Source organism: Ips typographus, linkage group LG3, assembly GCF_016097725.1.
Source record: "Ips typographus isolate SLU linkage group LG3, UJ_Ityp_2.0, whole genome shotgun sequence".
NCBI lineage: Eukaryota > Metazoa > Arthropoda > Insecta > Coleoptera > Curculionidae > Ips > Ips typographus.
The window spans coordinates 12,030,906-12,045,360 of record NC_138424.1 but is presented as its reverse complement, the minus strand read 5'-3'; the positions used below and the strand labels follow the sequence as shown (position 1 = coordinate 12,045,360).

General features: G+C 32.3%; 1 protein-coding gene across 3 annotated transcripts in view; it reads right to left on the bottom strand.

The window, feature by feature from the left end:
- Nucleotides 1-14,455, bottom strand: part of sand (potassium two pore domain channel sandman) — a 49,537-nt gene that overhangs the window by 11,313 nt on the left and 23,769 nt on the right. For all 3 annotated transcript variants that reach the window (XM_081975677.1, XM_081975678.1, XM_081975679.1), the window contains exons 3-4: nucleotides 13,468-13,671; nucleotides 13,299-13,413 (exon numbers count right to left, since the gene is read on the bottom strand). In XM_081975677.1, the coding sequence (XP_081831803.1) occupies nucleotides 13,299-13,413; nucleotides 13,468-13,671 (319 nt within the window). The remainder of the gene's footprint in view (nucleotides 1-13,298; nucleotides 13,414-13,467; nucleotides 13,672-14,455) is intronic.

Here is a 14,455-nt window from a genome sequence, read left to right as displayed (position 1 = left end):
CATTGCACGGCATATAGATGTTATTATATTAAGAGGAAATGGTGGACATTTTTATGAAAACTTGAAAAATGTATGAGTTTTGTCTGTTTACCCGCTAAATTTAATTCTATGCACCGCACAGTTTTTAATAACGTTTTTGTTCCATAGAGACAAGCAAAAAATAAATGAAATTATGCTTCTATTTACTACTTTTACTAGTGACAGTTCATTAATTATTAAAGTTTGTACGAGTAAAATAATAGAAGGGAATTTACAAATATATAAACTATGTATTTTTAATTAGTAATATTAACTTGCCCCAACTTTAAAATAATCCTCTAATATAAACATACAAAACAGTAAATAGAAAATTATGAAAAAATGATTTTTGAAACTGAAATTTGGAGAGCTATGTTTTTTACAGGTCTTCCAGTGTAGTGTTTCCTATTATTTATAAACATAATTATACAGATTGTCCCAAGGAAGTGGAAGCTTGGTTCACTGGTACTTGGAGCAAAAGATTTACACATAGGAAAACACCAATTTTTGTAATTGTACACCCTGTACAAATTTGAATAGTTTTTTACGTTTTAAATACGTTTCAAAAATTTTGAGAGTAACTAACTAAGACTAACTAACTAAACTTTTAAACACCCCTTATTACAATCCTAGGCACAGTTAGCACAAATAATTGCAGCAATTTCAATTCAATTTGTATACAGGGTGTCCTGAAATGAAATAGCAGCAAATTTCAGCTTGCATGATAATAAATCTATCCTATGTATCTACTTAATGAGATTATTACCAGTCTCGGGCAATTACCAGTGTCTACATGGGTAATTATATTTTTTACTTTAAAATGGTTCAAAAGACTTCAAATCCTGTCGCCTGGGAGGTTTACAAGTTAATTTTTGACACTGGAAGTAGTCAAAGAAACAGGATTTTTGAACTAATTTTTACTGGCGTTCAATTAGTCTGAACCTGAACACTCAAGACTTGTGAGAGTCCAGATTTGTACTGAATAATCGTTTTTTCAGACTGCAATCCAGTGTCGAACTGGATTTAAAGCACTAAAAACAGTCCGGAAATCAAGACAAAGATTACTGTGCATAAAACTCCTTTTTACTACTAAAAATAGTTTAAAAGTTGACTTTTAAAGCTAAAAATTACTTTGCTAATACTAAAGAGAGTCCAAAAGTCTATTTTCAGGACTTTAGTAGATGTAACACTTAATTTTCTGTACTGAAGCAAATCTAGACTTCAATTAAACATTGGAAAGAGTCCAAATTAAATATTCAGACTAACTCATTTCTAAAAACAAGTTTTTAAGACTAATATCGTAGCATTTAGTGCCAAAATTGTTACTGTCATTACTGAAGAATCTGAAACTTGACTTTCACTATTATAAAGAGTCTGAACCTCGATTTTTCAGTCTTAAAACATAAAAAACAGCCCGAATTGCTTAAAAATGCTACAATTTTTTGCACCGATGAGAGTAGTGTAATGTAAGTCAATTTAATAGTGAAGAAGCTTAAAATGACCTTTTCAAGACTATGGACAGTGTACAAACTGGCTTTCAGGCCTAATAAGTCAAAAACATGACAAACAACGAGAATGTAACAATTGTTTTTAAGTATGCTATGTCAAAAACTTAGTGAAGATACTCTTGAAACTCGATTTTCCATGCTGAAAGCAGTTTTAAAGCACTAAAAATAACATCAAACATATCCTGTATTCTAAGAAAATTAAAAACAAAGTAAAAAAAAACTTGAAAAGTAAGTCAAGTCAATTTTTATAAACCTAATGTCAATATCCCGTATTTAGAAATATTATTTTTAAGACTAAAATATTTAAATTTGTCTTCAATTTATTAAAACTTAATTCAAATGCAGATTTTAGGCTTCTGATGTCACTTTTCATCGATTGAGAGTCACCTTCTGGTGTACATGTTAATTAATTTTGAAGGTTTAAATGTAGATAGTTTTTCATGTCTTCGAGTTAATTTTAGACAAGACATAAGTCTTTCAATTTCTCTGAAAACTATGAAAATTGGTTACCAAGACAATTTTTAAGACTCTCAAATCAATTTTCACCGTTTCAAAGTTAATTTACTAGTTTCTAAGTCAATTTTCAAGACTAAAGTCTTTCAATTTGTCCGGAAACTATGAAAACTGACTACGAAAATATTTTTTAAGCTTCTTAAGTTAATTTCTACCGTTTCCAAGACAATTTTTAAGTTGGGTTAGGTTGGTTTAGGGTTCTTGAACGTTATTACCTAATTATCTTGTAAAGGAAGTTTTAAATCAAAATTATATAACCGATACTTAAAATTTAAAAAAACTGTATTTTTTAAAATTCTCATCTTTCTGTATCTACGCCACTGGACAATTTTTACATTATTGGTATTTAGTATTATAGTATATTTAATAAGTGCTTGTTCCCAATTTGATCAAAATTGCTAACGGTCTGACAGTTATGATAAAAAACCGATTTTTCAAACTGAAATTTGAAGAACTGTTTTTCTTAGGAAAAATTTTTCAGGAAAATGACATAATGCTTGTCAACTCATTTTTTGTTGGACTATCGAATTGTGAATTATTGGCGTTTAAAACTGAACCAACTTGAATAGTTTTGACACTAGATTTTGTAAAATTGAAAGATTTGTGATTTTGGTAAAGCAATCGCCTTACATTACTACTATAGTAAACTAAAAATAATAATCTATGTAAATCCTTCTTTCAAATCTCCTTTACAGCTCTACGAACTAAATTTCCAGTACATTTACAAAATCTCGCTACGTGCACCAAAATAAGCAATTTTTTCGTTTTCTAGATAAATCCTCCAATTGAAATCTGCGGCCAGACTAATCCTCAATACATACATCTTTTCAAAACATTGCAAAAAATCTATGAAGCAATTCGGCCGAAAAGCTGCTATACCGTTCCAGTGCGGCTTAATTCGAAATTACGAAGATAAATTTGAGTCGTCAGTTCGAATAATGATCAAACTCGCTCAAATTCCCCTTTCATGTGACAGTCGTTGACGAATTGTTAGCTACGCCGGATATAATACATTTTGTACGTGTCAGCGAGTGGAAAAATAACATTGGGATACGAGAAACAGTCCTGATTTTTCCTTTTTCCTTGTCGTACACCGTCCTAGATGCGACTGTTCATCTGCTAAATTGCATTATTTTTTGACCTCGTTTGATATATCAAACTCAAACGAGTTTAAGATGAAACAAACCAAATTCTTAACACAACTTTGATCTTGCTTACAGTGATGGTGTAAACATAATGTGATTATTAATTTGTGTACGTAAAAATGGGTTATTTTTTTAAAGCTTCCCGTCAGAAACCTGCTAAGTAAAGTCAACAAATTAGGTTTTATGAAGTTAAGTTTATGGGAATTAATTCATCATTTTTTGATTATCGTCCACGCTTTTTTTTATCGTTCATCACACCGTTTTAAGAAAACTTATGACCGATTAATAATAATGTAATAATAATTCTAGTTTCACTTCAGACAGAAAATATGTCTTAAATATCGATCATAACCGCAATGCTGTCATCAAGATTTTTAAATAATTTTTGAGCTGGTTTTCGGTGTCAAATAATTGACCAAAAAAAAGCGAATGTCATATATAAAAAAGAGGAAAAAAAGATCCTTAACCGTTATATTGAACATATGGAAAAAACCGACATAATCGACAGATTCGACCAAAAATTCTTACCTTTTCTAAAATTTTAGCATGACTTATGCTATCAAATGCCTTTGAAAAATCTGTAAAGATCATATTTACTTGCCCTTTCTCATCAACAGTATCTGCTACAAACTGACTAGAACATGCTAAGTTGGTCATAGTAGATCTGCTCTAAGTTATCAAGACCTTTGAAAAACTACATATTAAATAAATAGGTCTATAATTTTTAATATTGATTGACCTTATCGACTTTCTTGAAACTTCGTTTTTTGATTCAAAGAAAGGTTGAAGATCCTGCACAGCAAGTAAGCTTTTATGGGGTTCTTAAATAGAAAACTTGGAATTCCATCAGAAGCAGACGATAATTTTGGCTTAAGCTTCGTTGTGATATTAAATAGGTCAGTTTCAGTGAATACTGGTAAATTTATGCAGTCAAAATTGATAGATTCTAAATTTGAATTTATATTTTTATTTTCTGAGTATAAGCTAGAAAAATGATCACGAAAACCGATTACAATATCCGATCTGACCACTGACTTAGGCTCAATCTTGATATCTAAAAATCTACCACCGTCTTCAGAGAATCTAAAAAAGAACACAAGGACAGAACACCGAAACAATTACTTAATAAATATAAACCTGATAATGTTCAATTTGGAACTCAAGCTCAAGTTGAAAAAGAAACTATTTCATATAAAATTCTGATTTAAAACTTCGTTTACGAGATAATGGAGTTATTACGTTCAAAGACCCGAAACCAACCCAACCCAACTTAAAAATTGTCTTGAAAACCGTGAAAATTTACTTAAGAAGCTTGGAAAATATCTTTGTAGCTAGTTCTCATAATTTCCAGACAAATTGAAAAACTTTAGTTTTGAAAATTGACTTAGAAACCAGTAAATTGACTTTGAAATAGTGAAAATTGACTTGAAAGGTCTTTGTAACAGGTCTCCATAGCTTTCAGACAAATTGAAAGACTTTAGTCTTGAAAATTGACTTGGAAGGTTTAAAAAAGTTTTTGTAGTCAGCTGTCATAGTTTTCGGATAAGTTAATAAAGTTTAGTATTGAAAATTGATTTGCAGACATGAAAAACTTTTGACTTTTGGGACACCAAAAAGTGACTCTGAACCAATAAAAAGTGACATCAGAAGCTTAAAATTTGCATTTGAAGTAATTTTTCACATTTTAGTAAGTTTTCAACATTTTAGTCTTAAAATGAAAATAAAAACTGCTTTCAACTTGGAAAATCGAGTTTCAGGCCTATCTTCACCAAGTTTTTGACATAACAGACTTTTTTTACATTTTAAAACAATTTTCACATTTTCTATAGGCTTAAGAATGTTATTTCAAACTTTGTCACTATTAAATTGACTTCTAGACCCCTCAGTGTTAAAAATGAATATCTTAAAAAAATATACTGTTTTTAGTGCTTTAAAGCTGTTTTCAGAATCGAGTTCAAAGACTATCTTCACAAAGTTTTTCACTTATTAAGTTTTAAAGCCAGTTTGTACACTGTCCATAGTTTTGAAAATGTCATTTCAAGTTATTCTTCACCATTAAATTGACTTCTACACTAATCGGTGCAAAAAAAGAAAAAAAGCATTTCTAGAAACTCGAACTGTTTCTAGTGTTTTAAGACTGAAAAATCGAGTTTAAGACTATTTATTATTATAAAAACTAAGTAAGTAAAAGTCAAGTTTCAGACTCTTCAGTAATAAAAGTACAAATTTTTGACACTTACGATAGTAGTCTTGAACACTAATTGTAGAATTGAATTAGTCCGAAAATTAAATTTGGACTGTTACCAGTGTTTAATAGAATTCTAAACTTGTTTTAGTCCAGAAAATTGAGTTGTACACCAAATAAAGTCCTGAAAATATACTTTTAGACTATTTTTAATATTGAAAAATGAGTTTTATGTGAATCAATTTTTGTCTTGATTTCCGGACTGTTTTTAGTGCTCCACACTCGACAATGGATTGCAAACTGAAAAAACGAATTTTATGACTATTCCTAGTAGTAAATAAGAAGTTTTTAGACTATTCAGTACAAAGTTTTATACTACCTATAGTCTATAAAAAATTGAACGGCAGTAAAAATTAGTCCAAAAATCCTACTTTTTGGCTATTTTTAGTATCCTCGTAACTCGTAAACTTCCCATGGTGCGTATTCTTGAAATGAGGAAAGGGAGTTATCCAGAGGGTAAAAGGTCCAAGGTTTGTAAAAGGTAAAATTTGATTTTGATTTCCAGATGGTTTTGGATGTTCTAAATCCCTATAAAACATTTACTAATAAATGTTTCAGGATAGTCATTTTCTTTTAGAACATTTTTAATAAACAATTTTTCTTTACCAAATTGTTCATTATTGCAAATAATTTTGGCTCTATCAAATAAACTTTTTACAATACCTTTTTTTACCATTATTGGATGGTTGGATTTGTAGTTTAAATATCTATTTGTGTGGGTTAGTTTTCTGTATACTTTTGTTTTCCAACTTCCAAATTTCATTTTTCCAACAAACCTTTTTTGTGTGGTGAGACAGTCCAACTAGCAACGCAGAAATTGTAGACAGACACTTTACATTACATGTTTTCCCTTCCCTCTACTCTATAATTATGTGTGCCTTTCCAAAATTTTCAAAAAAACGAAAACGTTTTTAAAATCTCTACTAGGGTTTCCGAATTATGATCCGTTGTTGTCATTGATTTTGTATTTCAATGTGTTTCTCTTGGCTCATATAATTATATTTTTTTTACCGCAAGCCTCTCTGTTGGATAGTTGGCCACCCAAGTATACAGTTTTGTGTTTCAAATTCTACCAGCAAGTCCATAGGAATTACCCAACTAACTAAACTTAATACCCGATTGTTTACAGTATCCGCCAACTAGAATGTGGGCATTTCGTCCAAACATTGAATTCTGTTGAATCAAACTACTCGAGTTAAATTTCCGGCTACCATAGGTCAATATAGATCTTAAAGCCGCATGTAAACGAGAACTTGCAGCTCAACATCGGCGTCGGAAAATTATAAACAAGAACTTCCAAAACTAGCGAAACATGAGCGAAATCTAGGACGCGGCCAGTCCGAGCCGATATTACAAAAGTTAGGGCAGTTTATGGGGATGCATATTAAACGCTGCCGTTTTTCCCCCCTTTATAAACGTAATGAAAATTGTTTTTAATGTTCGGGCTTAAATCCTGGAATATTCGACGCACGCAAACATTTAATAAATAATAAAACGCAGCAATTAATTTCAAATGTTCGATGAATATTCCCACCGGGCTACCGAAGGGATTGTTATATTTTAAAGTTATGTATACATAGATCATTTTTCCTGTCGTTTTGTGATAAATTTCCCGAAGGGGGAATTAAATTTCCTGCGGAGGATTCACGCCACACGTGGGTAGAGAGAAGAGAAGCAAAAAAAGACTTTCAGCGACCTAAAAGCGTTTTAAAAGACTAAAACCGTGATTTTCCAACCTCTCGGTAACGGTGTTAGGTAAAGTGCACTTTAATTATCTCAATTATCAAGCAGATTTTTGCTAGAAAAAGCAGCTATGTTATTATAACTCTTGGAAAATTCAAAGAGTTGCACAGTGTTGCCAATACTTAAATTTCACCAAAAGTGTTTTAAAAAATTTGACAAATTTTACTAAAATTTTCCAGATTTTTTTTTTAAGTGTACTATTTTTTTACGTTTTGGAATTTCTTTTAACGAACAAAATTTTGTTTTAAAATTCAATGGATTGATTTTGAGCATGTTTTTTTTATCTTCATAGAATAGTACTTGACAGTTTACAGCATTTTGACATAATATGGAACTAGCTCCATCGACCACTAAAAAACATTCAATGTGAATTTTAACTGAATGCACTAATTTTAAGAAAGTTTTCTCATTTTACAGCTTTATGGAGAAGACTTTGATTGTTTCCAAGGTAGTGACAGATTGCAATATACTCAAAATAAATATTAACACGTCACGACTCTTATATAAACAAGCAATAAGTATGATCTACCACTGTATAACAGTGTTTTTAAGCAGATTTTGTAGTTTATTAGCTTTATAGAGTGGTATTTGACAGTTGACACCTTTGAAATTTTAATAGCAATATGATTTACTCTAATTGTATTGCTTTTCAAAAATGTTGTAATTTTATAGCTTTAGGGAGTGGTAAACAGACTAAATCCCTGTATAAAGTGCAGGAAGGCAACGGGATACCACCTTCACTACTCATCTCAAGAGAATCACATAAAACACATGAAACCCTATGATAAATGCATCTAACCCAAAACTATCCGGAGTTATAAATTGTTCCCCAATCGGATCTCCGGAGGAAATTGTGTTAAATGAAGTCAGGAAGGAGAGACTAAGTCTACGAGGTAAGGGTTGTTACTTGGAACTTGATACTGAAGATGGACATTCTGGGTTGTCACAAAAACGTGAGGCTGGAGTGTGTCACGTTTCTGGAGGGGTCATGTACTTACTATTTAGGAAATAATGACAGAAATCATAGAAGGGAGTAGGAATAGTCCTGACAGAAAAGTTATCCAGATCTGTAATAAATGTTCTTCCTTTCTCAGACAGAATCATAGTACTTACATTTACGCCAAACCAGTCAACATCAATGTCATCCAGGTGTATGCACCCACAACAGATTCAACAGAAGATGAGATCGAGACGTTTTACGAAGAATTAAAGCAAGTACTCGAACAAGTTAAAAATCATGAGATAAAAGTGGGAGAAGGAAGATTTGAAGCATTGGTGGGAAGGAAGGTGGGAGCAGAATCGGGACATCACGATTGGATGACAGATGAGATACTGGTGCGTTTAGAGGATTGAAGAGGGTACAATAACAAATGGAATGTTGATAACTACAAAAAAATCCAGAAAGTCATTAGAACGAAGATAAAAACCACTAAGAATGAATGGCTGATACAACAGTGTGAAGAACTAGAACAACTACAAAGAATACACGATGACTTCAAAAAGACATCCGCTGCATTCGAGCCTATACTGGAACCAAATGGCTGAAATCAGAGTTGGTAATGATCTCACAGAAGCAAGACCAATTTGTAGAGGGGTCAGACAAGGTTGTGTTCTCTCCCCTCTCTCTCTTCAATTTATATTCTGAAGCCATTTTTCAGGACGCCCTAGGAGAACGCAACGTAGGCGCTAAGGGTGTATGGGTCAACAATATTCGTTATGCGGACGACACAGTTCTAAATGCAGATAACATGGAGGATTTGCGGGATATGCTTGGGACTGTCAAAGAATGCAGTAAGAACATGGGCTTCAATATCAACACTAAGAAGACTAAATTCAAGATAATTACTCGAAAGCCACAAAAATTTCAAAACTCAAGCCTAACATATGAGAATCAATCAATAGAGCGAGTAAATAAATTTAAACATCTAGGAACGTGGCTATGTGAAAACTGGGAATAAAACACCTTTTGATGATTGATTTTGATCTTGACTTGAGAATTAGATTTGTCAAATTCTATGTCTGGACAGTGTTGTTTTATGGCATGGAGGAATGGACACTGAAGGTGAGCACTATGAACAACCTGGAAGCATTCGAGATGTGGGCTATAGGCGTGTACTGAGGATTCCATGGACTGCAAGAAGAACCAACGATGAGGTCTTGAGAATAATCAATAAAAACCGCGAACTGTTAGACACCATTAAACGTCGAAAACAGCATACCTGGGCCACGTAACACGCAACAAAAGGTACTGCACTTGATAATTGAGGGAAAGAGAGGAATCGGCAGAAAAAAGATGTCATGGCTCCGCAACGTTAGGCAGTGGACAGGACTGAGGACAATGCATACCATACGTAATAAGGAAGAGTGGACAAATGTGATCGCAAACATCCAATAATGGACACGCACCAGAAGAAGAAGATAAGAGTGATTTTAAGCAGATTTTGTAGTTTTATAGGCTTATGGAGTGGTATTTTACAGTTAGCACCATTGTGATATAATTAAATATGTCCAAAATAGACGTGTTACATATAAAAATTTAATTTACAAAGCTCTGTAGTACTTCTAATGTAGTTTAACACTAATTTAATCCCTTTTCAAGTGATTGTTTTAGTGTAATAGTTTTATGGATCAGATTTTGACAATTGCTACGTTTGCAACAGAGTCTGAAACATACGTATGTCAGCAAACTGTCAAAATTGTATTTATACACTTCAAAATTAGCATTTTAAATATAATTTGCACTGCCTTTACGAGCAATGATTTATAGTTTGATAGCTTCATGGAGTTGTATTTGACAGTTGTATTGACCATTGTTATGGTCAATACAACGGTTTTGGGTATTTGGGATGATTATGGGTATTATTAGGTCAATTGGTAAAATCACTAGTTTTAGTTCGCCGACGTTTTGCTAAATATATTTTCTTCCTCAGAGCTTCTAACGCATTAAACATTTTCTTTTAAAATTAATTTACAAGGCTTAGATAATACTTTGGAGATAAAAAAAAATTATCTCCAAATTTTCTCCAAATATCCGAATGTGATGAGATAGACTTGGCAACAGTGGATTTGCAGCGTTTAGGTATTCAACTAGAACCTAAATATGGTTAATGTTCTAGAAATTAGTAAGATCATTATTTAGAAACCTCTAGAATCGGGTGGATGGATGATTGCTATTAAATAGAATATGGTATCAGAATGAAGTTTTAATTATTAATGCTTTTTGGTATAAATTTTAAGTTACTTAGATTGCTCATCTCACGTGTTGCGAGAAAATTACGAGGGAAGGTAACGTTGTTGTAACTAGATTAGGTTGAACTGAATGAAAAGGTGTTGAAATTAAAGTGATTTCTATAAAACAAATCGACAATTCCCAAGCATTTTCGATTTTCCAAGTTTTCTATTACTTATAATGTTATGTTCTCAAACAACACATTTTCTACTAATTATCGACAATCAAGCAGCGGAATCTGGATGGGGTGTACCGTATATCAATGTCACATCTTAGCAAACCCGGTGACTTCCAGATAAATCAGTAGGAGAACATTCACACTACCCAGATGTACTCTGCCGTATAATTTAGAGCCTGCAGCTCTTAGATTATTCGGAATATTAATGTGGCAGAGACATTAAGCAGTTAAATTCGTAAACAGATTGAAACGATAACAATTGGCGGTTTAATTCGCTGGAATGCCGACTTGACATTGTCTATCCGATAATTAAGGGAGGTGGATTTGGGTGCACATCAATTTATATAAAACCATTTTCAGCACAAGTTTGATAGTGATTTAGATTTAGATTTAATGTTGTGTCATAATTAGTTAAAATATGTAAACACATCAGAAGTGCAGAGGCTCATGGATGAAGATGCCATAGGTCAAATTTAGTCAAAAGTTGAAGAAGTAGCTTGAACAAACAAAGAACTTTGAGGAAGCTGCCATGGTATCCCAGATACAAAAAGACGATTTGAAGATTTCGAAACTAATTAGAGGATAAATTATATCAAGAGTTGATCACGCAGCTGTGCACGAGAAAACCCAAAGAATACTTAACTACACTTGCGCACAGCTAAAACAAAGCATTTTTTAAAAGTATCTGTAATTTTGTATGGGGAGGGCATATGTGTCACTCTAAAGATTTTTAAATTAGGTTTAACCACTGCTGCTTCTATTTATGCAACCTCTGAAAAACTGGAACAAATATCCGTAATTTAAAAGAAGAAGCATCAGAAATGGCAATCAATCAACGAATATAATTCAAGTTTAAAGGGTTTAGGTACAAGAAACTTAAAGAAAACTTACTTTAAAAACTTAAAAGAAAAAGAATGCTGACTGAAATGATTCTGAAAAACTAAAAAAAAAATTATAAAGATGATCAGACATAATTATTTGCTGGAGAAGTTTGAGATGCAGAATATGTTATTCAGTGTGGAAATCTTTAATCTAAAAAATAAAGATCTGAATGATTATAAATATGTCTTTTAACCGCATATTTAAAATGTATAATTTTAAAATTCTCAAACTTTCAGACTTCCTTATATGTTAAAGACGCTGGTTATAGGCAAATAAGTAGCTTCAGAAAGCTGATAAGTCTATCAAAGATGCAACAAAATTTGGAAAAGGGTAGTTGATGTAGAATCGGAATCCATTTGACTAGTTTAATAACTTAAAGAAAATATACTAAAAAAGACAAGTGACAAGAACAAAAACTTTTCTCACTTAAAGGTTGTAGCAAGCAAACGCTACTAAAAATAGTGGATAAAATAGTAGTAATTTTGATTATCGATGAAGATTTTGAAGCTAAATATGCCAGGATTTTTTATAGAACTGTTAAGAGCCTGCTGGCGAATCTGGAAATACAATACGTGTGATTAAGAGTGATACATGACTCAATTTAGAAAGTTAGTTAAAGTCTTCACAAGCTTGTCTCTTCAAAAAGATTTGCTTGACAAATCTCCATAAGATCTCTATTCAGAAAAAATGAAGATAACCTGAAATTGTCTGCTATCCTAGTTTGATTATTGATGTGTTGTTTCTTAAATAAGCTGAGAGATAGGTTAGGTTATGTTAGACGGCTGCTTCGGTTTTGAGAGGTAAGAAAACCATTAGGAAGAGATTGACCACAAACGATCGTAAGTCAGAACATCACAGGAGTAGATAATGAATTTTCCTAACATTACTTATTTGACAAATGTCAGCTTCACGTAAGAGTAAGATCAGTTAGGTACAATTACTTCTGGCTTATACCGCCATTTGCACCGTCAAACTTCAAGCCCAGCTTAAGTTAAGCGTAGTCCAGACTGTGACTTTTTTCAACTGAATTCTACACAGGCTGAACCACACTTAACTTAAGCTTGGCTTAAAGTACGACGGTGCAAGTGGGAGTCAATAACTTTTATAATCATCACCATAATGTTGCACTAATTTCTTAGTTGTGAATTTTTAATTGTTAGATAAATTATTAATTTTATATAAACTAATGATGATACTTATGTCATAAGTCATAAACATAGTAACACAACCATAATATAAATTGTTATTCCTAAAAACAAATTCATTTAACTGTGAGTAGCATTCGTCATTAACTTTCGTTTAACACAAGATTAAAGAAAACGTGTAATGCTAGCAAGGTGTTAAGTTCTCCTGATATGAAATAAAGATGAGAAGAAAATATGTTTATAATGCAGGATGAATAATACAAATGTATGAAATAAACTGCATACTAAGTTAAGTAAAACCCCGTCATGTGCTTTTAAAAGTTTTCTAAGATCCTGAGCTCTAGTGAGTTAAACGTTGACTGAAAAATTAAAACCATCTGTCACTTTATCATTTCGCCAACAAACCGCCTGCATTTGTCGGGTTTGTACTTCTAAGTGGGATTTTTCATATTTCCTCCAAGCAACTTTTTTCCTTTCGAGACCGTCCAAGTTTTAATTAGTTTAAGTGAAAGAAAATCCCGAAAATGAATCTCGGGGCTTTGCTTCGACGATTTTTTCCTCTTCGGGATTCAAAGCGCTTCCCGAATTATTCCTTAACTTCAATAAATTAATTGCCACTTCGCAAATTGCTTGGACATAGTCAATTGCTTAATTAGCTTACCATTACAGGAGCAAACAAGATAAAGTCTTACCTATCGTGGTAATTACCGTTAAGGAGAACAGAAAAGCACCTGCAAAGCTCCAGGATTTTGTTCCATCCACATCGTCTCTGCCGTCAAAACCTTTCCTAGTAAGATTAACTACAATCTGCAATCAAGCAAACCGTTATTTGGGTAAGTAACTGAGATTCCGAAGGCAAACCTTTTGGAATTGCATCAGTTCTTTATCGACAGCGGATCTGTAGTCTTTCTCTCGAAGTTTAACGTTGAAATTCAAATCCATGGTGAGGTTCCACAGTTTTCGTGCAAAAAGTGTTCGATTGCCTACCGCATTTAATTGAACTTCAATCGGACAACCTTTTTCTAAAATTGGAAATATGAACGATCCGGCAATAGTGTAACCAATCTGAAAAAAATTAACGTAAATCAGTTTCGTAGTTATCGGGTATTTGCCTGCTCATGTATAATTCAAGTTATGAAGGCACTATCACTAAATTTACATTTGAATAACAAATCAGGTCTGAGAAATTAATAGTTTATAGGATGCTTACATTAGGGAGACAGTTAAAGTTTTGCTTTAGTTACTGATTTTTAATTGGTTATGTTTCATAATTAATTATAAAATCAAATCTTTGTAAGTTTAAGAGTAGAAGAGCTAAGAATTATAAGTGCTTAGTACGTTAACAATAAAAAAATCTGGAAATTACAATGTGGTTCTAACTAGAAACAACCAGCTTATTATACTTAACCAGTGCAATAGAACGGCCTCTTAGATCTCCAGACTTGATAGATTTGATTTTTGTTATGTAAAATTAGAAATTTAAGAGGTTAATAAACAATTATGTGGGTTATTAATAATAGTGACTATTGTGCCAAACTATGTTTAATTAAAAGTTTTAATACTTCTGGCATATTGTCAAAATGCTATTAGTAAGCGTTTACTTTCATAAAATTTTAGGTAATTCTTCATTTATTTCTATTATGTGTAATAAACTTGTACAGATTTTAATCGGAAAATCGTTATTTACCTCAAAACTGAAACTGCAAAAGTCTGAACAGTCCTTACAATATTCAGTCGATTATCTGTGACTATTATACATTTAAATATACAATTTAAAAAAGTATATAATTTTTGTTGATCAGTTTGGCAATGTTGCAGAAATGTGTTTATTGATCAGTTATAAGCAATT